This window comes from Myotis brandtii, unplaced genomic scaffold (assembly GCF_000412655.1).
Source record: "Myotis brandtii unplaced genomic scaffold, ASM41265v1 scaffold51, whole genome shotgun sequence".
Lineage (NCBI taxonomy): Eukaryota > Metazoa > Chordata > Mammalia > Chiroptera > Vespertilionidae > Myotis > Myotis brandtii.
Window position 1 is genome coordinate 3029990 of NW_005369442.1, and position 22552 is coordinate 3052541.

The window sequence follows — 22552 nt, forward strand, 5'->3', positions numbered from 1 at the left end:
TCTCCCTGTAGGGGTCTGGGACCTCAGAATCCCGCCCCAAACAAGCTCAGTGGATTGGAGAGTTTGTAACCCCTTCCGATTGAAAAAAACCGCGCATCCAGTTGCAGCCACCTGGCGCGCGACTCCGTACCTCTGCTCTTGGCGACTCTGCACATCCTACTCAGTCTCCATGCTCTTCTTTCTTTCCTTCCAGTTGTAGAGCTTCCACTGGGCCAGCTTTCCCATGGTTCTGAATGATAGCTGTTTGTCTTATAGTTGGTAGTTTCAATGTTGTGGGAGGCAGCACGCACAGGTCTGTACCTTACGCCGTCATCTTGGTTCTCCTATTTATTTATGTATTTAAAAATATATTTGTATTGATTTCAGAGAGGAAGGAAGAGGGAGAGAGAGATAGAAACATCAATGATGAGAGAGAATCATTGATTGGCTGCTTCCTGCACGCCCCCTACTGGGGATCGAGCCCACAACCAGGGCATGTGCCCTTGACTGGAATCGAACCGGGGGACCCTTCAGTCCACAGGCCGACACTCTACCCACTGAGCCAAATCTCTTAGGGCATGCCAAGTTAAATTTTATGAAGTGTACTAATTTAAATTTCCATCTGTAGTCCACAAGAGTGCTCACTTCATCTCATCCTTCCAGCATTGTTATCCTTTGCAAAAAAAATTTTATAGTTTAAAAACTACCTCATTTTTCATATTACTGTTCTGATTATAAGTTTGAACTTTCTTACATTTATTAGCCCTTTATATATGAATTCATATATAAATTCAATTTTATCCTTTGTCCAGTTAACTTTTAACATCTACCTTAGTGTTTTTCTTATTCTACTATACTTTTGAATAGTAAATGCTCCTCACATATTAAAATTGTTAAGCCTTTATCATATTTGTTGCCAAATACTTCTCCAAATTTTTATTTCCTCTTCAAGTTTTAATTTTTGACATACAGAAGTTTCAAATATTTTAATCTATAATTTCCTCTGGTCTTTTGTCGCCTTTAACTCATATTAAAATCCAGTGATTAAGTAGATAGTCTCTTATTTTTGCTCTAATTCAATTAAAAATATATTTAACTTGTCAATTGTGATTTATTAGCTGATGTGGTTTATTTTGGTACATACTGTGTCATATTTAATTTGACCACTTTCCTAAATAGTTATATTTTCCTAGCTCCTTTTTCTGTTGATTTGTGATGCTATCTTTATATCTTTGATTCTTATTGAATCTAATTTTTGCTTTTACTTTTCTTTTTTGCAGATCAAGGTTACTATGAGTATGCAAGGACAAGGTAAGACTACAGTTACAGTACTATTTTTCCAGACTCAAACTAGTGGGCCAGCCTAGCTGGATGGGGCAAACTCATTCAGGGGCATCTGAAGTGAAAAGCTAGCTTGGGGTTTTTGAGAGGATTCCCGTGTTTTCCCTTTGTCATAAAGCCCTTTTCTTTTCAAAATATATTTCATTGATTTTTTACAGAGAAGAAGGGAGAGGGATAGAGAGTTAGAAACATAGATGAGAGAGAAACATCAATCAGCTGCCTCCTGCATGCTCCCTACTGGGGATCGAGCCTGCAACCAAGGAATATGCCCTCGACCGGAATCGAACCTGGGACCCTTCAGTCCATGGCCTGACGCTCTATCCACTGAGCCAAACTAGTCAGGGCATAAAGCCCTTTTCTAATGACAATTCCTGTAGGAAACAGAAAGCAGAGGAAGAAAGTGATTAAGAAGTAAGAATGGGGGAGAATATTGAGATGCAGGAGAACTCTCCTTCTAGTCAGTGTTTTGCTTGCTTGCTAAATACTAGGTGTTACTTACCAGGTCTGGACCTTTGAGGGACTTGGGATTCTGCGTTGACAATTTCATATCATAGATTTTATGAAGCTCCAGGTCAATGTATTCCACTCCCCTAACATCTAATTCAAGCACAATAACTAGTGAAATTTCAAGAAAATGTCCCCTATTTTTTAAAAAAGTATATATATGACATATAAAATAGATGCCTCTTGAAAATAGATGTTTATTCTTGGTTTGGCTAAGATATAGTTAGAAGAGGTATCAAGAATAGAATCATTAAAGAGAAAAAGCAAGGGTTCATATCAATGGTTCATATAGATGAGAAATAAATAACACCAGATTTTATTTCTATCCACTCTTTTAATAAGTGAGTTAAACCATTCATATTTGTTATTATTATTTACTTATTTTGTATTTTCTATGTATTATGCATTCTAGTTATTGTTTTTCTCACCTCTTCTAGGCAGTAAACACTAGTTATTGTTTTTCTCACCTCTTCTAGGCAGTAAACACTGCTACTTTATTCTTTTGTAACACTTTGCAGTTAAAAAAATTTCCCCCCCCACAAGAATCCTGAGAAGTCGATAGTGTGGATATAACCAGCTAGATTACATTGAGAGAAATTATGTCACTTTCCCAAGGTTGTATGGAGGCTAAGCAGAAGAGCTGGTGGAGTGTTTACTGAGTGTTAACGAGTGTGCGCTCAAAATAGCACATTACTCATATAAATGTATGCGAGTGAGCAAACTCCTGTGGCTACATAGACAGTGAAATAGTTTACCTCCTAAGTGTTTATACTTAAAAAAAAGACTGTTTAGAGAGTGTTTTTTAATGTTTTTGTTATAATTCTGATTATGATTATTATACTGCTTCTTGCTTTTGTTTTGGGTTAATTTGGTTTGATTTGATGAGGAAATTGTGCTATCTCCATTTATCTATCCCTGTCCCCATGCTCTAAAAAATTTTTCTTAGGGAAGTGTGCTGTGCCTGATTGTAATGAAAGAAAATATTTTCTGACTATAAAGCAAAATAGTTAAATGTAAAAGAGTATTTTTAATGCAAGAAAAAATTATCTGAATTACCCCATCAATTCAGACCTGAAATCTTTTCCATAATTGTTGCTATATAAACATATATTTATTACTTTGCACCCAAGGTAAAGATTTCAAAAACATTTTTAGCTATTGGGAAACCATAGGAGACTAATTATCAATGAAAACAGAGACAGCAATGTAGTCCTCATTAAAAAAAAAATCTGCCTTTGAGAGTTAAAATTCTTCAACCACATTCTTTTGTTTCTGCGAAAGATCATGACTGGACATTTTGAGGTTATGACATACTCCCAGGAAGCCGGGAGTTAAGATGTGTTAAGATGAGGCGATGTAGGCTGGAGATGTAGCTATGGTGACATGATGCACAATAAGTGAATGGAAAGGAGGTGTTAGATCTTCAACAGAATTGGCAAATGTTAATGAGATTGTTTCTAATTGAAATAAAAACCCCATTTAAGTATTTATAGGAATAAATTAGAAAAATATTAATGCTCTTATATAAAATGATGCATTAAAAAACATTTTTAGCAGGTGAAGAAAAGGTTGCTAGGGAAATCTTGGCTTGGAGGTGATGATGGAAGCCAGAGTCTAACTTGCTTGAAAAGATTAATATACAATAAGATATTCTGTCTGCAACTCTTTTTTCCGTGCATCGAGCCACCTCCTTGGTAAGTTAGCTCAGGCTATTTCACAGGCTTGTGCGGTACCTGAATGGTGAAGCCATTCCTCTATTGAATAAGGATGTAGATTTTCCCCCCTTCATTTTTTCTAGATATTAACATGTATGGCTTGGGGATAGCAGATCTCCAAATGTTTCACCACCAAATAATCTTTTGGTTACCTCTATCCACTACCACAGTCATGGGGTTGGAAAGATTTTGTTTATTGTTTTTCTCACCTCTTCTAGGCAGTAAACACTAGTTATTGTTTTTCTCACCTCTTCTAGGCAGTAAACACTGCTACTTTATTCTTTTGTAACACTTTGCAGTTAAAAAAATTTCCCCCCCCACAAGAATCCTGAGAAGTCGATAGTGTGGATATAACCAGCTAGATTACATTGAGAGAAATTATGTCACTTTCCCAAGGTTGTATGGAGGCTAAGCAGAAGAGCTGGTGGAGTGTTTACTGAGTGTTAACGAGTGTGCGCTCAAAATAGCACATTACTCATATAAATGTATGCGAGTGAGCAAACTCCTGTGGCTACATAGACAGTGAAATAGTTTACCTCCTAAGTGTTTATACTTAAAAAAAAGACTGTTTAGAGAGTGTTTTTTAATGTTTTTGTTATAATTCTGATTATGATTATTATACTGCTTCTTGCTTTTGTTTTGGGTTAATTTGGTTTGATTTGATGAGGAAATTGTGCTATCTCCATTTATCTATCCCTGTCCCCATGCTCTAAAAAATTTTTCTTAGGGAAGTGTGCTGTGCCTGATTGTAATGAAAGAAAATATTTTCTGACTATAAAGCAAAATAGTTAAATGTAAAAGAGTATTTTTAATGCAAGAAAAAATTATCTGAATTACCCCATCAATTCAGACCTGAAATCTTTTCCATAATTGTTGCTATATAAACATATATTTATTACTTTGCACCCAAGGTAAAGATTTCAAAAACATTTTTAGCTATTGGGAAACCATAGGAGACTAATTATCAATGAAAACAGAGACAGCAATGTAGTCCTCATTAAAAAAAAAATCTGCCTTTGAGAGTTAAAATTCTTCAACCACATTCTTTTGTTTCTGCGAAAGATCATGACTGGACATTTTGAGGTTATGACATACTCCCAGGAAGCCGGGAGTTAAGATGTGTTAAGATGAGGCGATGTAGGCTGGAGATGTAGCTATGGTGACATGATGCACAATAAGTGAATGGAAAGGAGGTGTTAGATCTTCAACAGAATTGGCAAATGTTAATGAGATTGTTTCTAATTGAAATAAAAACCCCATTTAAGTATTTATAGGAATAAATTAGAAAAATATTAATGCTCTTATATAAAATGATGCATTAAAAAACATTTTTAGCAGGTGAAGAAAAGGTTGCTAGGGAAATCTTGGCTTGGAGGTGATGATGGAAGCCAGAGTCTAACTTGCTTGAAAAGATTAATATACAATAAGATATTCTGTCTGCAACTCTTTTTTCCGTGCATCGAGCCACCTCCTTGGTAAGTTAGCTCAGGCTATTTCACAGGCTTGTGCGGTACCTGAATGGTGAAGCCATTCCTCTATTGAATAAGGATGTAGATTTTCCCCCCTTCATTTTTTCTAGATATTAACATGTATGGCTTGGGGATAGCAGATCTCCAAATGTTTCACCACCAAATAATCTTTTGGTTACCTCTATCCACTACCACAGTCATGGGGTTGGAAAGATTTTGTTGTTGTTGTTTATAAAATTACATTGATTAATTTTTTTAAATTAAGGACACTTTGTATCTACTTTATTTCATTTGTTGTCTTTCTGTCCTGACATGAGAGCAAGGATTTTTGTCTGTTTTATTCACCAAGGTACGCTCAGCCCTAGAACCCTACTTTGTACATAGTAAGTACTCAATAAATATCTCTCTATATAAAAGCCTACGTGACCGTCCGACCATTGGACCATCAGACTGGTAGCTATGACGTGCACTGACCACCAGAGGGCAGACACTCAACACAGGAGCTGCCGAGCTGCGGTGACTTGCCAGCTGCGGTTCTCAGGTGACGCACCCAGAACCCAGAGAGGAGGGAGCCTGATTCCAGGTGCGTCACCCAAGAACTGCCCTCTCGCACTCCAAAACCTTTTGGGGGATGTTAGAGAGCTGGTTTTGGCCTGATCCCTGCAGGCCAGGCCAAGGGACCCCACTGGTGCACAAATTCGTGTACTGGGCCTTTAGTTTATTGAATGAATGAACTAAAGCTCAGAGGACTTAGTAACTTTCTCAGGAATAAGAAAGTTGGCACTTTATTTTAAGACAAGTGGCCTGGTGCACGAAATTTGTGCACAGACGGGGGGGGGGGGCGTTCCCTCAGCCCAGCCTGCACCCTCTCCAATCAGGGATCCCTTGGGGGATGTCTGACTGCCGGTTTAGGCCTGACCCCTAAACCAGTAGTCGGACATCCCTCTCGAAATCTGGGACTACTGGCACCTAACTGCTCACCTGTCCGCCTGCCTGATTACCCCTAACTGCCTCTGCCTGCTTGCCTGATTGCCCCTAACCCCTCTGCCTGCCTGCCTGATCACCACTAACCTCTCTGCCTGCCTGCCTGATCACCACTAACTGCCCTCCCCTGCAGGCCTGATCTTGCCTCCAACTGCCCTCCCCTGCCAGCCAATTTGGTTCTGATTGGTCAGTTTCTATGCCAGTCAGCGTCAAAAGCTCTGCCTCCTAGGCAGCCATTGGCTCCTCACAGTTCATCCAGATTTGGTTCTGATTGGTCGGTTTCTATGCCAGTCAGCATCTCTGGGCATATCTCCAGGCCTGATCAGAGAGGTGGGGCTGATCAGCAGCTCCTGCGGAGGCCCGGAGAGAAACAGAGGTGCGTCTGCTGGCGAAGTCTGGAGAGAAAGAGAGAGGCAACGGCTGATCAACACCTGCCATGGAGGCTTCGGATCAGACCCTGCCTCTCTCTCCGGGCCTGATCCATAGCCCCATCGGCAACCCAGCACTGACTGCAATACTGACTTCCGGTGTTAGGTGGAGCCTTCAGTTGGTTGTTATGGACCCTGGGTTTTTATATATTAGGATAATAAACCCTAGAATCCCAGTGTTGGTACTGGAATAATAACCTCTTAGATGAAAATAATTGTTGGATCAAGTTTTCCTTGTCCCCAAGATTGATTGTTGCTATCACCACCACACTGGCCTCAGGGGAAATGTTCCTTTGTTAATACTGTGGCCGGCTGTGTGCATGGAATCCTTACTTACAGTATGCTCCTAGTACTGCTAAGGCAAGGTGTTAAGGGGCAAATAAGTCATTAATAAAGGCTGAGGGACAATGCAAGTGAAATAAACAGAGAGTAACATGGAAATAGGTAATTTGAAGAATTTTAGTTTGATCTTCAGGGTGGATGGCCCAGTTTTGTGAATGTGCAATCATGAGGGTTCCTATTAATCCCTCTTTTCCTCCTCCCACTTTCTGAAAGGTACTCCATGATGCATCAATAACCATTTAATTAAGAAGGCCATATCCTGCCTGCCCAGTGTGGTTCAGTTGGTTGAATGTTGTTCCATGCACCAAGACATCACCAGTTCAATTCCTGGTCAGGGCACATGCCCTGGTTGCAGGCTTGATCTCCAGTAGGGTGTGTGCAGGAGGCAGTTGATTGATGTTTCTCTCTTCCCCTCTCCCTTCTTCTCTCTCTAAAGTCAAACCAAAACATATTTAAAAAATAAAAATAAAAAAGAGGGCCTGCTTTTTAGTTAGTTCCTAATTGTGGAAGGCAATAAAGCGTTGTTATATATTGGGCCCTTTAAACTGCAAGCAAGTACATAAATAATTATAATATGAACTACAGTAACATAGGTGATATATTAGTCTGCATAGTATATAGGCAATGCTGCAGTAACAAATAAGCCACAAAACTCTCAATGACAATGCAGTAAGAGTTTATTTCTCCCTCAGGTCACAATCCACTGTGAGCTGGCTGACCCTCCTCTGTCTTGTAGATATGCCATCTAGAATATGTGGCTTCCAGGGTCATTGCAACAGGGAAAGAGAGAAATGGAGGAGGCATTCTACTTCTTAAATACATTGCTCTGGAAGTGATACTGAACACTTGTGCTGAAGTAAGACATAACTAGGCACATGGCTCTAAGCTGCAAGGGAGACTGGGAAATGTACAGGAACACATGGATGTTTGGGAACATAAACTATCTCTTCTATAGGTAAATTCAGAACAATCAGGAAGGTCCAAGGCAGCTGCATAGGGAAGAAAGGGAGGGGGAGAAGTGGTACCAAAAGTATATTTTGCCTATTTCATAGTTTTCCCAAAGTCAGACAATCAATCTGAAATTTATCTGCACAATCTCTTCAGAATCCAATGCCGTAAAGCCATTTACAAATTACTTTAATATGTGAATTGAGGCTTTTCCCCATTAACAAGTGTGCAATTATTTTACCTGGGGCCCTTTGGAGACAGTATACTCTTGGTTTTTTTATGTATTTATTATCTTTGTCTCATTATGTACTATATTATTAATAATTCTATAAGTGAGAAATTTGGGTCCACAATATTTTTAAATACTTTGAGCTCTTTAGCATTCTTCAAGTTACATTAAATAGGCCTGACCAGTGTGGCTCAGTGGTAGAGCATCAGCCCATGAACCAGGAAGTCATGATTTGATTCCCGGTTGGAGCATATGCCTGGGTTTGGGGCTCAATCCCCAGTAGGAGGCATGCAGGAGGCAGCTGATTGATGTTGATGTTTTTCTCTTATCAATGTTTCTATCTCTCTATCCCTCTCCCTTCCTCTCTCTAAAATCAATAAAAATATATTTTTAAAAATTACAACAAATAGGATATTGTTTTGTTCTCTCCTTCAGATGGGGTTTGAGTAGAAGTCATCTAATGTAACCATATTTATTAATTTGAATTCTCTTTGAATTAATCAGCTGGTATTTGTTAGTTCTTTTTCTAGGAAGAGACTCCAAGAACTTTCTAAGCCTAAAAAACAGTGGGGAACCCCAGATAGGTAAGGAAATATTATATAGTTTTGCTTCTGATGATGTATTCCTTACATTAAAGAGTAAGTATTCTTACCTGCCCAAGAACCCCGCATCCTAGGTGTATCCACCTCTCTTTTCAATTGGATCCATTGGACCCATACTATCATCTCAATTGAGTCAACATATGGAAGGCAAACCCCCTAAATCAGTGGTTTTCAGACTTATCTGCACATTAGAATCACCTGTAGACAAAAGACTTAGACAAAAGGAGATAGGCCAATAGCCAACAAGCACATGAAAAGATGGTCAATATTATTAGTTACCCAGGAAATGCAAATCAGCACAATCATAACATTTCACATGAACTGCAATGGCTAAAATAAAAAAGACTGAAAATAAAAAGTTTTGGAGAGATGTGATTACTAGAGGGACGAATATATATATCTGCACAAAGACTTCTACATGAATGGTCACAGCCACTTCATAATAGCATCAATCTCAAAACAACTCAAATGTCCTTCAATAAGTGAAAAGACAAAGAATTTGTGGCATATTCTTACAATAGAAAAGTAATGATAAAAATAACCTCACAACACATACAACATTGTGGGTGGTGGTGATATTAACCAATGTGATTGTTTGATATTGTATAATGAAATGTGTAAATATTTGGAAGATCTGCATAACTTGGTGAAATGATACTTTTCAAATGACCAAGGAATGATATTTCAATATCTTGAGCTGCTATCATTATTGTTATTTCTGCTATTTCCTAGAGAAATAAAGCAAAACAAAACTTAAAAAAAATTAAAAAAGTGAATTGATGTTTGGGTCCCAGACTTGCTTGGACTGGGGTGCAGCGTAGGTGTCGGGACTGTCAAGAGCTCCCAGGTAATTCTCGTAGGCAAACAGGCTTGAGAACCACCATCCCTGGGTGCTACTCTATATGCCTTTGAAACTCTTGTGCCCATCCTCCAGGTTGCTGCTCTAACAGCTGGTCCTGCTGTCTCTACGCCTTTGTCCAGAGCACACCTGTTCTCTGGGTCCCCAACAGGCTGAACCCACTGTCTTTCCATCCTTGGCCACATGACTCCCCCTTTCCTTCGCTGACTCTGAAGAAAGCCTGACTTCCACCCCCCCTTTTTTTCTGAGCTCCTATTGCTTTTGACAAAATTAATAGACTTTATTTTAAAATTAGTTTTAGCTTTACAGGAAAATTGAGCAAAAGTACAGGGAGAGTTTCTATATTACCACCCACTCCTCTAGTTTCCACTATTATTAACATCTTGCATTAGTGTGGTACATTTGTTACAACTGATAAACAAATGCTGACATTATTATTAACTAATAACGTTAGGGTTCACTTTTAAGTTGTACAGTTCTATGGGTTTTGACAAGTGCATATTGTCATGTACCCACCATTGCAGCATTATACAGAATAGTTTCACTGCTCTAAGAATTACCTGTGCTCCATCTATTCATTTCTTTCATTCTCTCTCCCCTCTCCAAACCCCTGGCAAACACTGATCTTGTTTCCTGTATGTATAGTTTTGCCTTTTCCAGAATGTTATAATTATTACCAAACAGTGTGTAACCTTTTCTGACTGGCTTCTTTCACTTAGCAATAGGCATTTAAAGTTCCTCCATGTCTTTTTATGCCTTGATATTTATTTTTAGTGCTAATATTCCATTGCTTTGATGTACCAAAACATATCCATTCATCTATTGAAGGACATATTGGTTGCTTCCAATTTTTGGCAATTATGAATGAAGCTGCTATAAACATTTGTGTGCAGGTTTTTTGTATATATACGTTTTCAACTCATTTAGCTAAATACCTAGGAGTGCAACTGCTGGATCATATGGTAAGAATATCTTCAGCTTCGGAAGAAACTGCCAAACTTTCTTCCAATATGTCTGTGCCATGTCCTCCAGCAATTAATGAGAATCCCTGTCCCTCCATATCTTCACCAGTATTTGGTGTTGTTAGTCTCTTGTATTTTAGCCCTTCTAATAGGTGTGTAATAACATCTCGTTGTTTTATTTGCAATTCATAATGAGATGTTAACATACTTCATATGTTTATTTGCCATCTTTATATCTTCTTTGGTAAAGTGTCTGTTCATATCTTTTGCCCACTTTTTAAAAAATATGTTTTTATTGATTCTTCTTTTATAGAGAGAGAAAGGGAGAGGGAGAGAGAGAGAGAGAAGCATTGATGTGAGAGAGAAATATCTACTGGCTGCCTCATGCACAATGCACACCCCCTACTGGGGATCCTGCAACCTGGGCATGTGCCCTGACTGGGAATCGAACCAGCACCTTCTGGGTGCATAGGATGACGCTCAACCAACTGAGCCACATTGGCCAGGGCTTGCCCACTTTTTAATTGGGATGTTTATTTTCTATTGCTGAATTTTAAGAGTTCTTTTGTATTTTTTGAATACAAGTTCTTTTATCAGAGCATTCAGCTATTGACTGAATGTTTATGTCCTCTCAAAATTCATATTTTGAAATCTAATCCCCAATGTGATAGTATTTGGAGGTGAGAGCCTTTGAGAGGTGATTAAATCATGAGGGTGGAGTCCTCATGAATGGGACTAGTGCCCTTATAAAAGAGAGTCCAGAGAGGTCCCTCACCACTTCCACCAACCGAGAACACAAGCTTCTGCTTTAGCCTCTTATCTCCCCAATGTCATTCTCTCCTCTCTACTGTTTCACATCACCATTAGGTGAGTTTCCAGGTTTCACCATTTGTTCATTCATCAAACCAGGATTGAGCATCTACGGTGTGCAGCACTAAACTATGCAAGGGGAAATCTCCAAAAGATTAAGACACGGTCTCTCTGCTGGAAAAATATATAGGCTGGAGGAGAAGGTGCTCCTTGTCAAAATTGTGGAGGGACATGTAAACCACTGTAAGGAGCTGGGGCTTTATTCTAAAGCAAATGGAAACCTTTGAGGTATCTCAAACAAGCGGATGACTTGGTCAGATTGGAGTTGAGGAAGATCACTCTGGCAATGGTGCCTCCTGCACACCCCACACTGGGGATCGTGCAGGCAACCTGAGCATGTGCCCTGATCGGGAATTGAACCATGACCTCCTGGTTCATAGGTCGATGATGTTCAATCACTGAGCCATGCCAGCCGGGCATTACTCTTATTTTTTTTTTACACCTGGTACAGTTCATCACCCAAAGTGAGAGCACAGTGTAGAGAAGTGGCATGACCATTTTACGTCAACCTGACTATAAGTTGCAGTGTTAATTACGTTATGGCAGACACAGAACTGTCTACCTCTGATCGGTTCATTTTTGGTCACTACATTTTAAGACAGCAGATAAAACAGTCTGATTTTCTTTTTATTTCAACTGACATGAGTAGTTTATCCACTTCTGATGCCTGGGGTAATTCTTAAACTGAAGTAACACCAATAGAGAGGCAGCCTAAGATGTCATTAACAGTGAATTTCTTTCCATTTTATTTTTCTGCTTTTTAACAGAAAGCTGTCTTGGGGAAATCAAGATCCTATTCGCCCTATTAGCCATAGTGCTTTGAAGAGTCAGCTGACCAAAAGACTCGAGAGCCTTGCCCAGCCCAAGAAGGTTTCCTTCAGATATGTACCTAACAGGTTAGTATTGCATGTTAGCAGGTTATTTTATCAGGAGTCTCTAGGAAAATGAACACTGAACCCAGCCCTTTTATCTAAAGCCATGAATAGTCTTGTAGTCAAAATTTATTGAGGATTAGGGATTTTATATGTTTCCAATCTGATGCTACAGTACAACTTTTCCAGAGTAGGATCTAATATTTAGCTATTGCAGACATGTATTATATCTTATAATGTTTTGACTTACCAGAATGTTGAATAATTGAGTTATGTCTCTGGTGTCCTCTCATCTTCCTTTTTGTATCTCTCATCCACTGCCTGGGCCTCTGCCCTTTGCCCTCCTCTGCAAAACATCTTGCTTTTGTGCTGCTCATTGGCTGCCTAATAACTCCTTCCTCCCACTCCTTTTCTGACTCTGATCTCTCTGAAGTGCCCCGTTGTTCAAAACCATCCCTTCCTTCTCTAGCTCCGATTGATTCCCAAACAGAACTGCCATTTCCTGCCAAAGGCTAGTCCCAGGTAAGTGCAGGAGGTTCCTCCTGTGTGAGTTTGGCTGCGCATGTGGTGAGGGTGGCTGAGTCAGTGCAGCCAGGCAGTGGAGCGTGGGCAGGACAGCCAGAAGCCCTCTGAAAGCAGAAGTGTGTATGGACAGGTCTCAAGGCTGGATGGCCACAAGCAAAGGAGGGAGATACAGGCTTACACACATACCCAGGCCTACACTAGCAACCAGCAGGCAGCCTGGGCAGATGGGGCAGACCCACACCATGAATATGTTAACGAAGCAGAGGCTTTTTGGAAAATAACAGAAGCAGAAGTGGGACTGCAATCTGAGTTAACACCAGGGACAAAGTAGCCAATATCACTTCCTTTCCCACTAATGAAGAACAATATTACTATTTATCCCAAATAGTATTTAAACAATCTTAGTTTACAAAACCTAATAATGATGAAATAATCTACATACCATGATCAAGTAGAATTTATTCCTAAACTCAGAGTTCTTTTTTTCACAAAGAAAAACATCAATACAATTCTACTAACTAAAGATATAGTAAAAATATTTAAATTATCTATGTAGATGTTAAATAAATTATTTTGTTTTAAAGCAGCAAATTTTCTCTTTTAATTAGTTTATATTCGGGTCTATTTAAAAGATGCAATTTATCTATTGTGGTACATTTTCTGCTAGGAATAGGGTATTAGAAGGCGGCTGAAAACTCGATGGCTGTAACCATTTCTAATTTCTTCCCATGTCGATAATAGCTCAGCAGTAAAGAAATAAACTGTCATACCCACTCCCCTAGACCTGGGGTATCAATGTTTGAATTCAAGCGATAATTTGAATTCATGCTTATTTCACTCACTTCTTTTCTCTCCACAACGTGCAGGGCTCAGTATTACTACAACTGCGGCAGAGGGTCGGCAGTCTGGGATATCTCTTTTCCTGTACTGATGAGAAGACCTTCCAAAAGGATCCAGAGGCTGTCACAGCCCAACAGATTCGGGACAATACAGCTAATAAATAGGTAGGGTACCCGAGACCCTCTGTATATTCTAATCTAACTTGGTTAAACGTTGTTCTTATTGTAGTGGATGCAGGTCCTTGGTGTTTCAAAGGATCGGGATACAAAATCAAATATTTTCAGCAACTGTGGGTCATCAGAAGATCTTCATCAATAATTACATCTGACTCATATGGTAAAGCTAAAATTCACACTAAACTTAACCATTGTCTGCCAATTAAAAGGAAATATACAAGTGAAGCATTATAGGTTTTTGCAATTTTTAAAACTTTGGGATTCTCTTATGCCCCTGTGACTTGGCACATGATCCCCCTTTTGCTTTGAATGCTGACTTTCTCCTGTCTTTAGAAGTCAGCTTCGTGATATTTTCCACAAGGGAGCTAAGATTCTGACGTGGTTGTTGGAAAATTTTAGGTTACATTAGTGCAATATTACAGTGTATAATTACAGGAAGGTGATAGAACTAATGTGCACTACGGTAGTCAGAACACATTAGGTATATGTGTCCAATTATGGATGCTATGCCTTAGGGTTGGGGGGCTGGGTGAAAAAGATTAACAAGTACTAATTGGTAGTCACAAAATAGTCCTGGGAATGTAAAATACAGCATAGGGAATGTAGTCAATAACATTGCAATAATTGTGCATGGTGCCAGGTGGGTACTTGAAGTATCAGAGGGATCACCTTGCAAAGGATATGATTGTCTAACCACTATGCTGTACACCTGAAACTAATATTGAATGTAAAACTGTAATTGAAAAATAAAAAAGAAACATAATAAATTTGAGAATGTCCAGAAGGAGATAAATGAGGCGTTGAGCTTCTGAAAACTATGTTATATGAAAAATAGTTCAGAGAAATGACATGTTTAGCTTAGAGAAGAGACCACGGAAGCAGTGATGGTTCTGTGTGAAAGGTCAGCACCTGAAAGAGGCAGAGGAGGTGGAAGTAACATTACTTTCTGTTGATCCTAGAAATAGAAATTGAACTAGGTATTTACAGAGTAGCAGACGTCAGCTAAGTGTAGGAAAACCTTCCTGAGGAGCTATCCAGTAGTGGAAAGTTTTACCTGGAAAACTCAACTGTCATCTCCACTCCAATTCCTGAACGTGTTCAAGCGTAGGCTACAACGATCCATCACTCTATGTTGGTTTTAATAAAGATTCCTGCAGTTAGAGAGGTTGAAATGGTCAACTTGTCTTTTTCCTTCATAGAATCCAGCAAAAGAGGCTCAAGTCCTCCCACAAAATTTCTTCGTTTGCTTATTTATCAGTTCATTTGACAAAATCTGCTAATTTAGTTAAAATATATATGTAATTTGTAGTTATATATCTACATTTATAAACCAGAGGAATACTTTCTTTATCTGTGACCACTCTAATATATATATGTGATTTCAGGAAGCAAGGGAATTGAACCAGGACCTCCTTGGTTCATAGGTCGATGCTCAACCACTGAACACATCGGCTGGGCTGTCACTACTTTTTGAGACTCCTGAGTTTGATGTTTCATATAAGTAAAACCTCCTTGAGTGTTAAAATTTCCTGTATTTTAAAAAGTTTATGGCCCTAGCTGGTTTTGCTCAGTGGATAGAGTGTAGGCCTGCAGACTGAATGGTCCCAGGTTCGATTCCAGTCGAGGGCACATGCCAGGGTTGCGGGCTTGATCCCCAAGAGGGGGCATGCAGGAGGCAGCCGATCAATGATTCTCTCTCTCTCTCTCTCTCTCTCTCTCATCATTGATGTTTCTATCTCTCTCTCCCTTTCCCTTCCACTCTGAAATCAATAAAAAAATAGATTAAAAATGTTTATGTCTCCCCACTCTCCTAAGCAAATTCTTCTGCTACTGAACAATATGTAAGCATTGTTCACTGGCACTGGCTTGAGATCTTTATTATGAACACCAACTACAACATAATACTTTAATACAGAAAACTTCTTAGGAATTGTCTGAGTATGAAGCACAGTTTTTATTTAAGTGAAGTAGTCTGACCTCAGTGCTTTTAGTTTAGGAGATATTTGCCTCTCGGAGTTTTCCCGTCATTTCTCTTTTTACTGGGGGAATAGTCTTTAACCAGGCTCTTTTTTGATATTCTGTGCACTGCAAACAGATAAGCAAGCTTGTCAAAATTTTGTGAGGGAAGGAGAGCAAATGCTTAGTGAAAACACAGAGGAAATCTTAAGGAATCCACATAATACTATTACCATGAATAATAATGTTAAAACTGCAAGTCTTCAGCAACCAGTGGATCATGAAATTAATTCCATCTTTTCTTTTAATGAAATCAAATGAAATTTAAAAATCAGAATACATTGCCTAGGACAAGCATTGTTTCATGATAATTTTGTTTCAGATATAGAGATTTACATATACTGTATCACAATATAAAATGTACTTCTTACTGTAGATCAAAGTAAAAAAATTCTAGAAACACCAGTCTGGTAGAAAGAGCACTAATGATTATAGGAAAAGATGTTCCAAAGTTAGAAACAATATATATAATTGTGGGAGGTTGATTATAGCCATCAAAAATGCAGTTATTGTTCCTCTAATGATAATATTTTACATTCCATTTGCGTATAGGTCCCTCAGTGATTACTTAACAAGAGGTTCTCTTCCAGTCTGTGCTCCTTCTCCCCGGATATTACGACTCTCAATAGCCAAAGGCCTCAGTCCAGACTATGTTCCTCCAAAAGATGTAAGTGGGTCCATGGGAAAGAACCATTTCCTGATGGACTTCGTAACGTGAAACACGTTTGTAACTGTAACATGCTCCCCTTTTATTTCTAGGTGTGTGTTTTCATATTCTTCTCTCATCAAATGAACTTTTCTGGCTGCCTCCCTGTGCCTTATGCATCAGTCGGATTTGATCAGAAAAGCAGAACCACTATGAGTAATGCAGAATTAGACCTTAAGCAATAAGGATAGAGAAGCAGATAGAGAAATCTATGAAAGGCTATTATGCTACCTGGAACTTGGGTCTGGTTATAGATCTGGAAGCAATGAGAGATAGAGGTAGGTCAGCAGTTCCCTGAAAGGTTTTTACTTCAGGGGACACCATTACAGGTTCTACAAGCAAGGGGGAGTCTAACCTTCCCAGGCAGGGGAGGAAGGGCGGATTCTATTGGTAAGGAAGGCTCAGTGGTATTTAGGGGTTTTAAACCCCCAGCCTCATTGGACTCAGCACATATGTCCCTATTCCAATGTTCAAGGTTCCATTTCTTCCTGATCATTACCCTAACTTTAATATGGGAGACCATACAAGTTTGGGAATTCAATTTGCACTGTAATTCACCCATGTGTAGAAGTAGACTTTGAGTTTGATTTTCAGCCATGTAACCAGAGAAGATAGGGTTTTTATTAAGTAAGCCATAGAAACGTTCTGGTCACTTACCCACACCTTCAGGTGGGACTTTAAAGGCTTCAGCTGATCATCTCTTTCCTCAAGTGCACTTAGAAGCAACCAACTGACCCCACTATACTTTTTTATTTCACTAAAATGGTCTCTGCTGCGTGGTCACTCAAAGTCTTGCTTTCTGTTTTGCCACCACATGCCATGGATTACTAGTGTCTTTTTTTTTTTTTAAATCACTGGCAAGAGGTTTTAATACCTTTCAATCTAATCATCTCAGAAAACAAATGACAGATTATCTAAAACTGATGCAGAGAACCCATCTTTAAAGTTCTGATCTGGTTACCTGTTGCTTCGTACCAAACCACCCCAAAAACTTCGTGACATAAGACCACTGCCATTTCATTGCGCTCAAGGATTTGATGGGTCAAAAATTCTGACAGGGCAAGCAGGCTCGTCTCTGCTCCGCGATGTCTGGGGTCTCAGCTGGGATATTTCTAATGGCTCAAGTGCCTGAAGTGGTCGGGGCTGGAAACATCTGAAGGCTCCTTCACACCTGTCTTAGTCATCTCAAGCTGCTATGACAAAATGCCCGAGGCTGGATGGCTTAAACAACAGTTCTGGAGGCTGAGAAATCCAAGATCAAGGTGCCAGTGGATTCTCTTCTTGACAAGGGCCCTTCCTTAGGGGTAACAGCCACCTTTTGAGCACGCGGAGAGTTCTGATCTCTCTACTTCCTCTTAGAAGGACCTTAAACCCATTATGAGGGCTCCACCTTCAAGACCTTATCTAAACCTAATTATCTTCTAAAGACCCCACTTCTAGTAGCATCACAGTTGAGGGTAAGGTTTCAATTGAATTCAGGGTAGGGGGGAGGACATAAACATTTAGTCAGTAAGAATACATATTTGGCCCAGCCCGCGTGGCTCAGTTGGTTGAGCATCATCCCATGAACCAGGAGGTCACAGTTCAATTCCCAGTCAGGGAACATCCCTGGGATGCGGGCTTGATCCCCAGTAGGGGGCGTGCAGGAGGCAGCTGATCAGTGATTCTCTCTTGCTGATGTTTCTCTCTCTCCCTCACCCTTCCTCTGTGAAATCAATTTAAAAAAATTTAAAAAAGAATACCTATTTGTGGTACCTAGGCTGGAATGACTTGAAGGCTAGCCTCAGTTGGGAATCCTATATAATAAAAGCCTAGGTGGTGCAACACCCTCACGCAATGTCATCACAAGATGGCCGCCCTCACGTTGTCACAAGATGACAGCCATAAGATGGCTACCACAAGATGGCTGTCAGGGGAGGGCAGTTGTGGGTGATCAGGCTGGCAGGTGGAAATGGTTAGGGCCAATCAGGCAGACAGGCAAGCGAGCTGTTAGGAGCCAGCAGTCCTGGATTGTGAAAGGGATCCCAGATTGGAGAAGGTGCAGGCCGGGCTGAGGGACACCCCCCGCCTCCCCTCCCCGCCCCGTGCCTGAATTTCATGCACCAGTCCTCTAGTATATACAGAAGCACCTTCATATGGTCTCTCCACGTGGCTCAGACCTCTCAGCATAGCAGCTATATTCTGAGAAGGAATAGCCAACTTGGAATTCCCAAGGGTGAGCATTCCAAAAGAACCAGGTGGGAGCTGCATGGTTTCTTTATGATTTGGCCTTGCGAGACACATGATGTCACTGCAGTCATACTCTGTTGATTGATGCAGTTACAAGTCTGGCCAGATTCAAGGGGGCAGGGACACAAACCCCACCTTTCCATGAGAGAGGTGGCAAGGAATTTACAGCGTTGTAGGGAAAGAACACTGCCACTCCCAATGATGTGAGTCTTTTGGTATCCTCCAGCATGGTTTGTGTATGCAGAAAAGAATGTTCAGAGGTATGCTCTTGACTTAAATAATTAATAGTTAATTTTTAAAATTCCATATTTTAAAAAATCTATTTCTTTCTTAGGCTATACATTTAAGTTTAGCTGGGAAGTTTTATTATTCTGTTTATAATTCTAGCAGTTTTTAACAATTACTTTAAGAGTCCTGAGTGTTTGATTTGGTTTCAAACTGAATTAAATACCGTCAAATACTTTATAAGTACATTAAATTTGATTTATTTTTAAAATATTTCATTTCAGTCATCTACATTAGCAAACAAAACCTTCTCAAGAATCAAATGATTATTTAAAAATCTAACACATTAAACTTATAATTTTGGTGAACCTGTAGTTTTTTGGTTGTTTTGTTTTGTTAATCCTCACCCGAGAATGGGCCGAGATCTGCCCCTGTGCCCACCACAGCCTCGTGGCCCACAGTTCTTTTCAGGGTGCACGAATTTGTGCACTGGGCCCCTAGTATAACTATAATGCTAATATCAAGATCAGGAAATTTAACATTGATATAATACTATACTCACTTCATGGTCCATGTTCAAATTTCATCAATTTTTATACATACTTATTCTTAACACAACCATTAATCTTAATCATTTTGATTCTCTTAGGGATTTTTACAGTTAATTCTAAATCTTCCTAGAGCTTAAAAATAATACGTTCCTGCCCTAGCCAGTTTGGCTCAGTGGATAGAGCGTTAGCCTTCAGTCTGAAGGGTCCTGGGTTGTGGGTTCAATCCCTAGTAGGAGGCATGCAGGAGGCAGCCAATCAATGATTCTCTCTCATCATTGATATTTCTATCTCTCTCTGAAATCAATAAAAATAATATTTAAAAATTAATAAAAATAATACATGCCCACAAAGGAAGCCAAGTTACTATCACAGGCACCTGGGGTTATTTGCCACCAGACTTTGGATGGATGAACTGTAGGAAGTCCTGTCACCTCTGTGAATGTCATCCTAAATTTCTTTCTATAGTAACATTGTCAGGACTATACAGCTTAGAAAAGGGGTTGGTTTCCTAGCTCACTTATTCTCTATTTACGGATATCAGAAGCTCCTACTCAGACTAATCAACCTGGTTGAATTTTTAAAATCGTTGATTTTGGTAGATTTTGACTTTTAAAACTCTTACTTTTGTATTTAGCAGTTACCTTCTCACACATGCTTAATAGATTAATCTCCAGCTCTGATCATGCTTACTTTCTAATATAAATATTTGATGGCCCTGGCCAGATAGCTTAGTTGGTTAGAGCATCGTCTCAATATGCCAAAGTTGTGGGTTCGATACACGGTCAGGGCACACACAAGAATCAGCCAATGAATGCATAAATAAGTGGGACAACAAATTGAGATTTCTCTCTCCCTTCCCTCCTCTCTAAAACCAACAATAATAATACTAATAATACTAATAATAATCCTTTATAATAAAAGGCTAATATTCAAATTGTCCTCTCAACTGGGAGTTCAACCAGGGGGCAGGGCCATCTGGCCAACCTCCCTGGGTCCCTCCCCCCATGGGCCCTGATGGAGGCGGGCCGGCCAGACCAGACCCGTGCAGGAATTCGTGCACCGGGCCTCTAGTAATAATAATACTAGACTTGATGGTTCTCTTCTGGCTATGAAGAATGCTCCCGCCCCCACATCTAATCTAGTTACAAATGCATTCACAAGCCTGGTCTCCCTGCATAACCAGAGACCATCTGCTCCATGCTTCCTTGCCTCTATGCTGAGATTTTCCTTCCCATTATCCTTTCTTTATCTCCCTATCTTTCCTCCTCTCTCTACTTCCTTCAAGGTCCAATCTAATGTTTCTTTATCCTAACAAGGGAATCCTTCTTGGCTTTTCCCACTCTTCCTCTGATATCCCTCAAAGTTTTATTTATTCTCTTTTACTGGTATCAAATGATTTGCCTATAGGACATGGTTTCTTCTAAGTTGAAAATTACTTTAAGATGCCCTAGCCAGTTTGGCTCAATGGATAGAGCATCGGCCTGTGCACTGAAGGGTCCCGGGTTCGATTCTGGTCAAGGGCACATACTTTGGTTGCAGGCTTCCTGCCCTGGTTGAGGGTGTGCGGGAGGCAACCAATCGATGTGTCTCTCTCATATCAATGTTTCTCTCTGTCTCTTCCTCTCCCTTCCACTCTCTCTGAAAAAAAAAAAAATCAATGGAAAATTACTTTAAGAAAGGGATTGTTTCTAATGGGGGTAAAGGGAAGACCTATGTAATACTTTCAACAATAAAGATAAGAAAAAAAGAGAAAGGGATTGTTTAATTATTCCTTGTTGTATCTTACATAATATAATTGATTAAGAGATATTTGTCTAATGAATTAAATTAATAAATGATTGTTTTATTTTTTTCAACTGTAGGCCTTAACTGAAAGCAGTGGTTATCATATATTTCTCTGATTTTCCCAGAGCCTGATAGGAGACAAAGCTTAATTCATAGGAAATATTTACAATGCTTAATTAGTATTTCATGGTGTTATAATGACAGGACCTTCAGTTTGAATCCCAGCTCTGCCACTTACTAACTATGTAAACTTAAATAAACTGCTGAACTTCAAAGTACCTTGGTTTCTCAAGTATTTCAATGAAATGAAATAAAAATGATACCCCAGGTGAAGAATAAATTAATTAATAAGTGTCGAGTACTGTCAGTGTTAGTATCATCATCATTTTAAACAACACAAGAAGGGATTAGGGCATACCTTTGTATTATTTTTCCACCCACAGTGAAAAGATAAAACTGTATTTTATTTCCAGTTAATGATTATATTCCACCTCAAAGTCTCATGGTAAATTTTGAGTTCGAGTACAACTAATTTAAATAGAAAACCATGAGTTTGAACATATTTCCACAATTAAGACCAGAACAACATTCTCCATGGAGATATGCGGTTCTGCCTCCTTCCTCCTGGCTTTGGTTTCTCTTTTGTCTCTGTTTGACTTAGAAGAGAGCCACTAACATGTACTTGAAACATGGGGATCTGTGATAGTGCGAGTCCCAATTTCCAAAGGGCAAAAGTAGTTAAGAAAAAACGTACAGTGCCCCTTACAGCGCCTCATGTGTGTGGTGGGGCCGGGCCTTCCCTCTTGGCTGAGTTTACCACTCCATTCACCAGCATTACCATGTATTTCTTTTTTTTCTTTTTAAACATTTAAAAAAATATTTAATTGATTTTTTTACAGAGAGGAAGTGAGAGGGATAGAGAGTTAGAAACATCGATGAGAGAGAAACATCGATCAGCTGCCTCCTGCACACCCCCTACTGGGGTTGCACCCGCAACCAAGGTACATGCCCTTGACAGGAATCGAACCTGGGACCCTTCAGTCCGCAGGCCGACACTCTATCCACTGAGCCAAACCGGTTAGGGCTACTATGTATTTCTTAGACAACATGCACCACGGCCATTTCCTCCACATCTTTAAGTTCCTGAAAATTTGAGTTGGAATCTGTACAACTAGTTTGAGAAAGATGGGCATTGATCCTTCAGCTATGATTGTGGTTATTCTTTCTGCTGAATTTGCCGGGAAGTCTGGTCCAGAGGTCAGACCTACTCTGTCATCTTTTTTTTTTTAATATATTTTATTGGTTTTTTACAGAGAGGAAGGGAGAGGGATAGAGAGTTAGAAACATCGATGAGTTAGAAACATCGATCAGCTGCCTCCTGCACGTCCCCAACTG

General features: G+C 39.7%; 1 protein-coding gene across 1 annotated transcript in view; it reads left to right on the forward strand.

Annotated features, from left to right (window-relative positions):
• Positions 1–22552, forward strand: part of THEGL (theg spermatid protein-like) — a 51950-nt gene that overhangs the window by 24711 nt on the left and 4687 nt on the right. The window contains exons 2-6 of the mRNA XM_005877188.1: positions 1260–1290; positions 8470–8523; positions 12000–12128; positions 13496–13633; positions 16214–16328. Coding sequence (XP_005877250.1) covers positions 1260–1290; positions 8470–8523; positions 12000–12128; positions 13496–13633; positions 16214–16328 — 467 coding nt within the window. The remainder of the gene's footprint in view (positions 1–1259; positions 1291–8469; positions 8524–11999; positions 12129–13495; positions 13634–16213; positions 16329–22552) is intronic.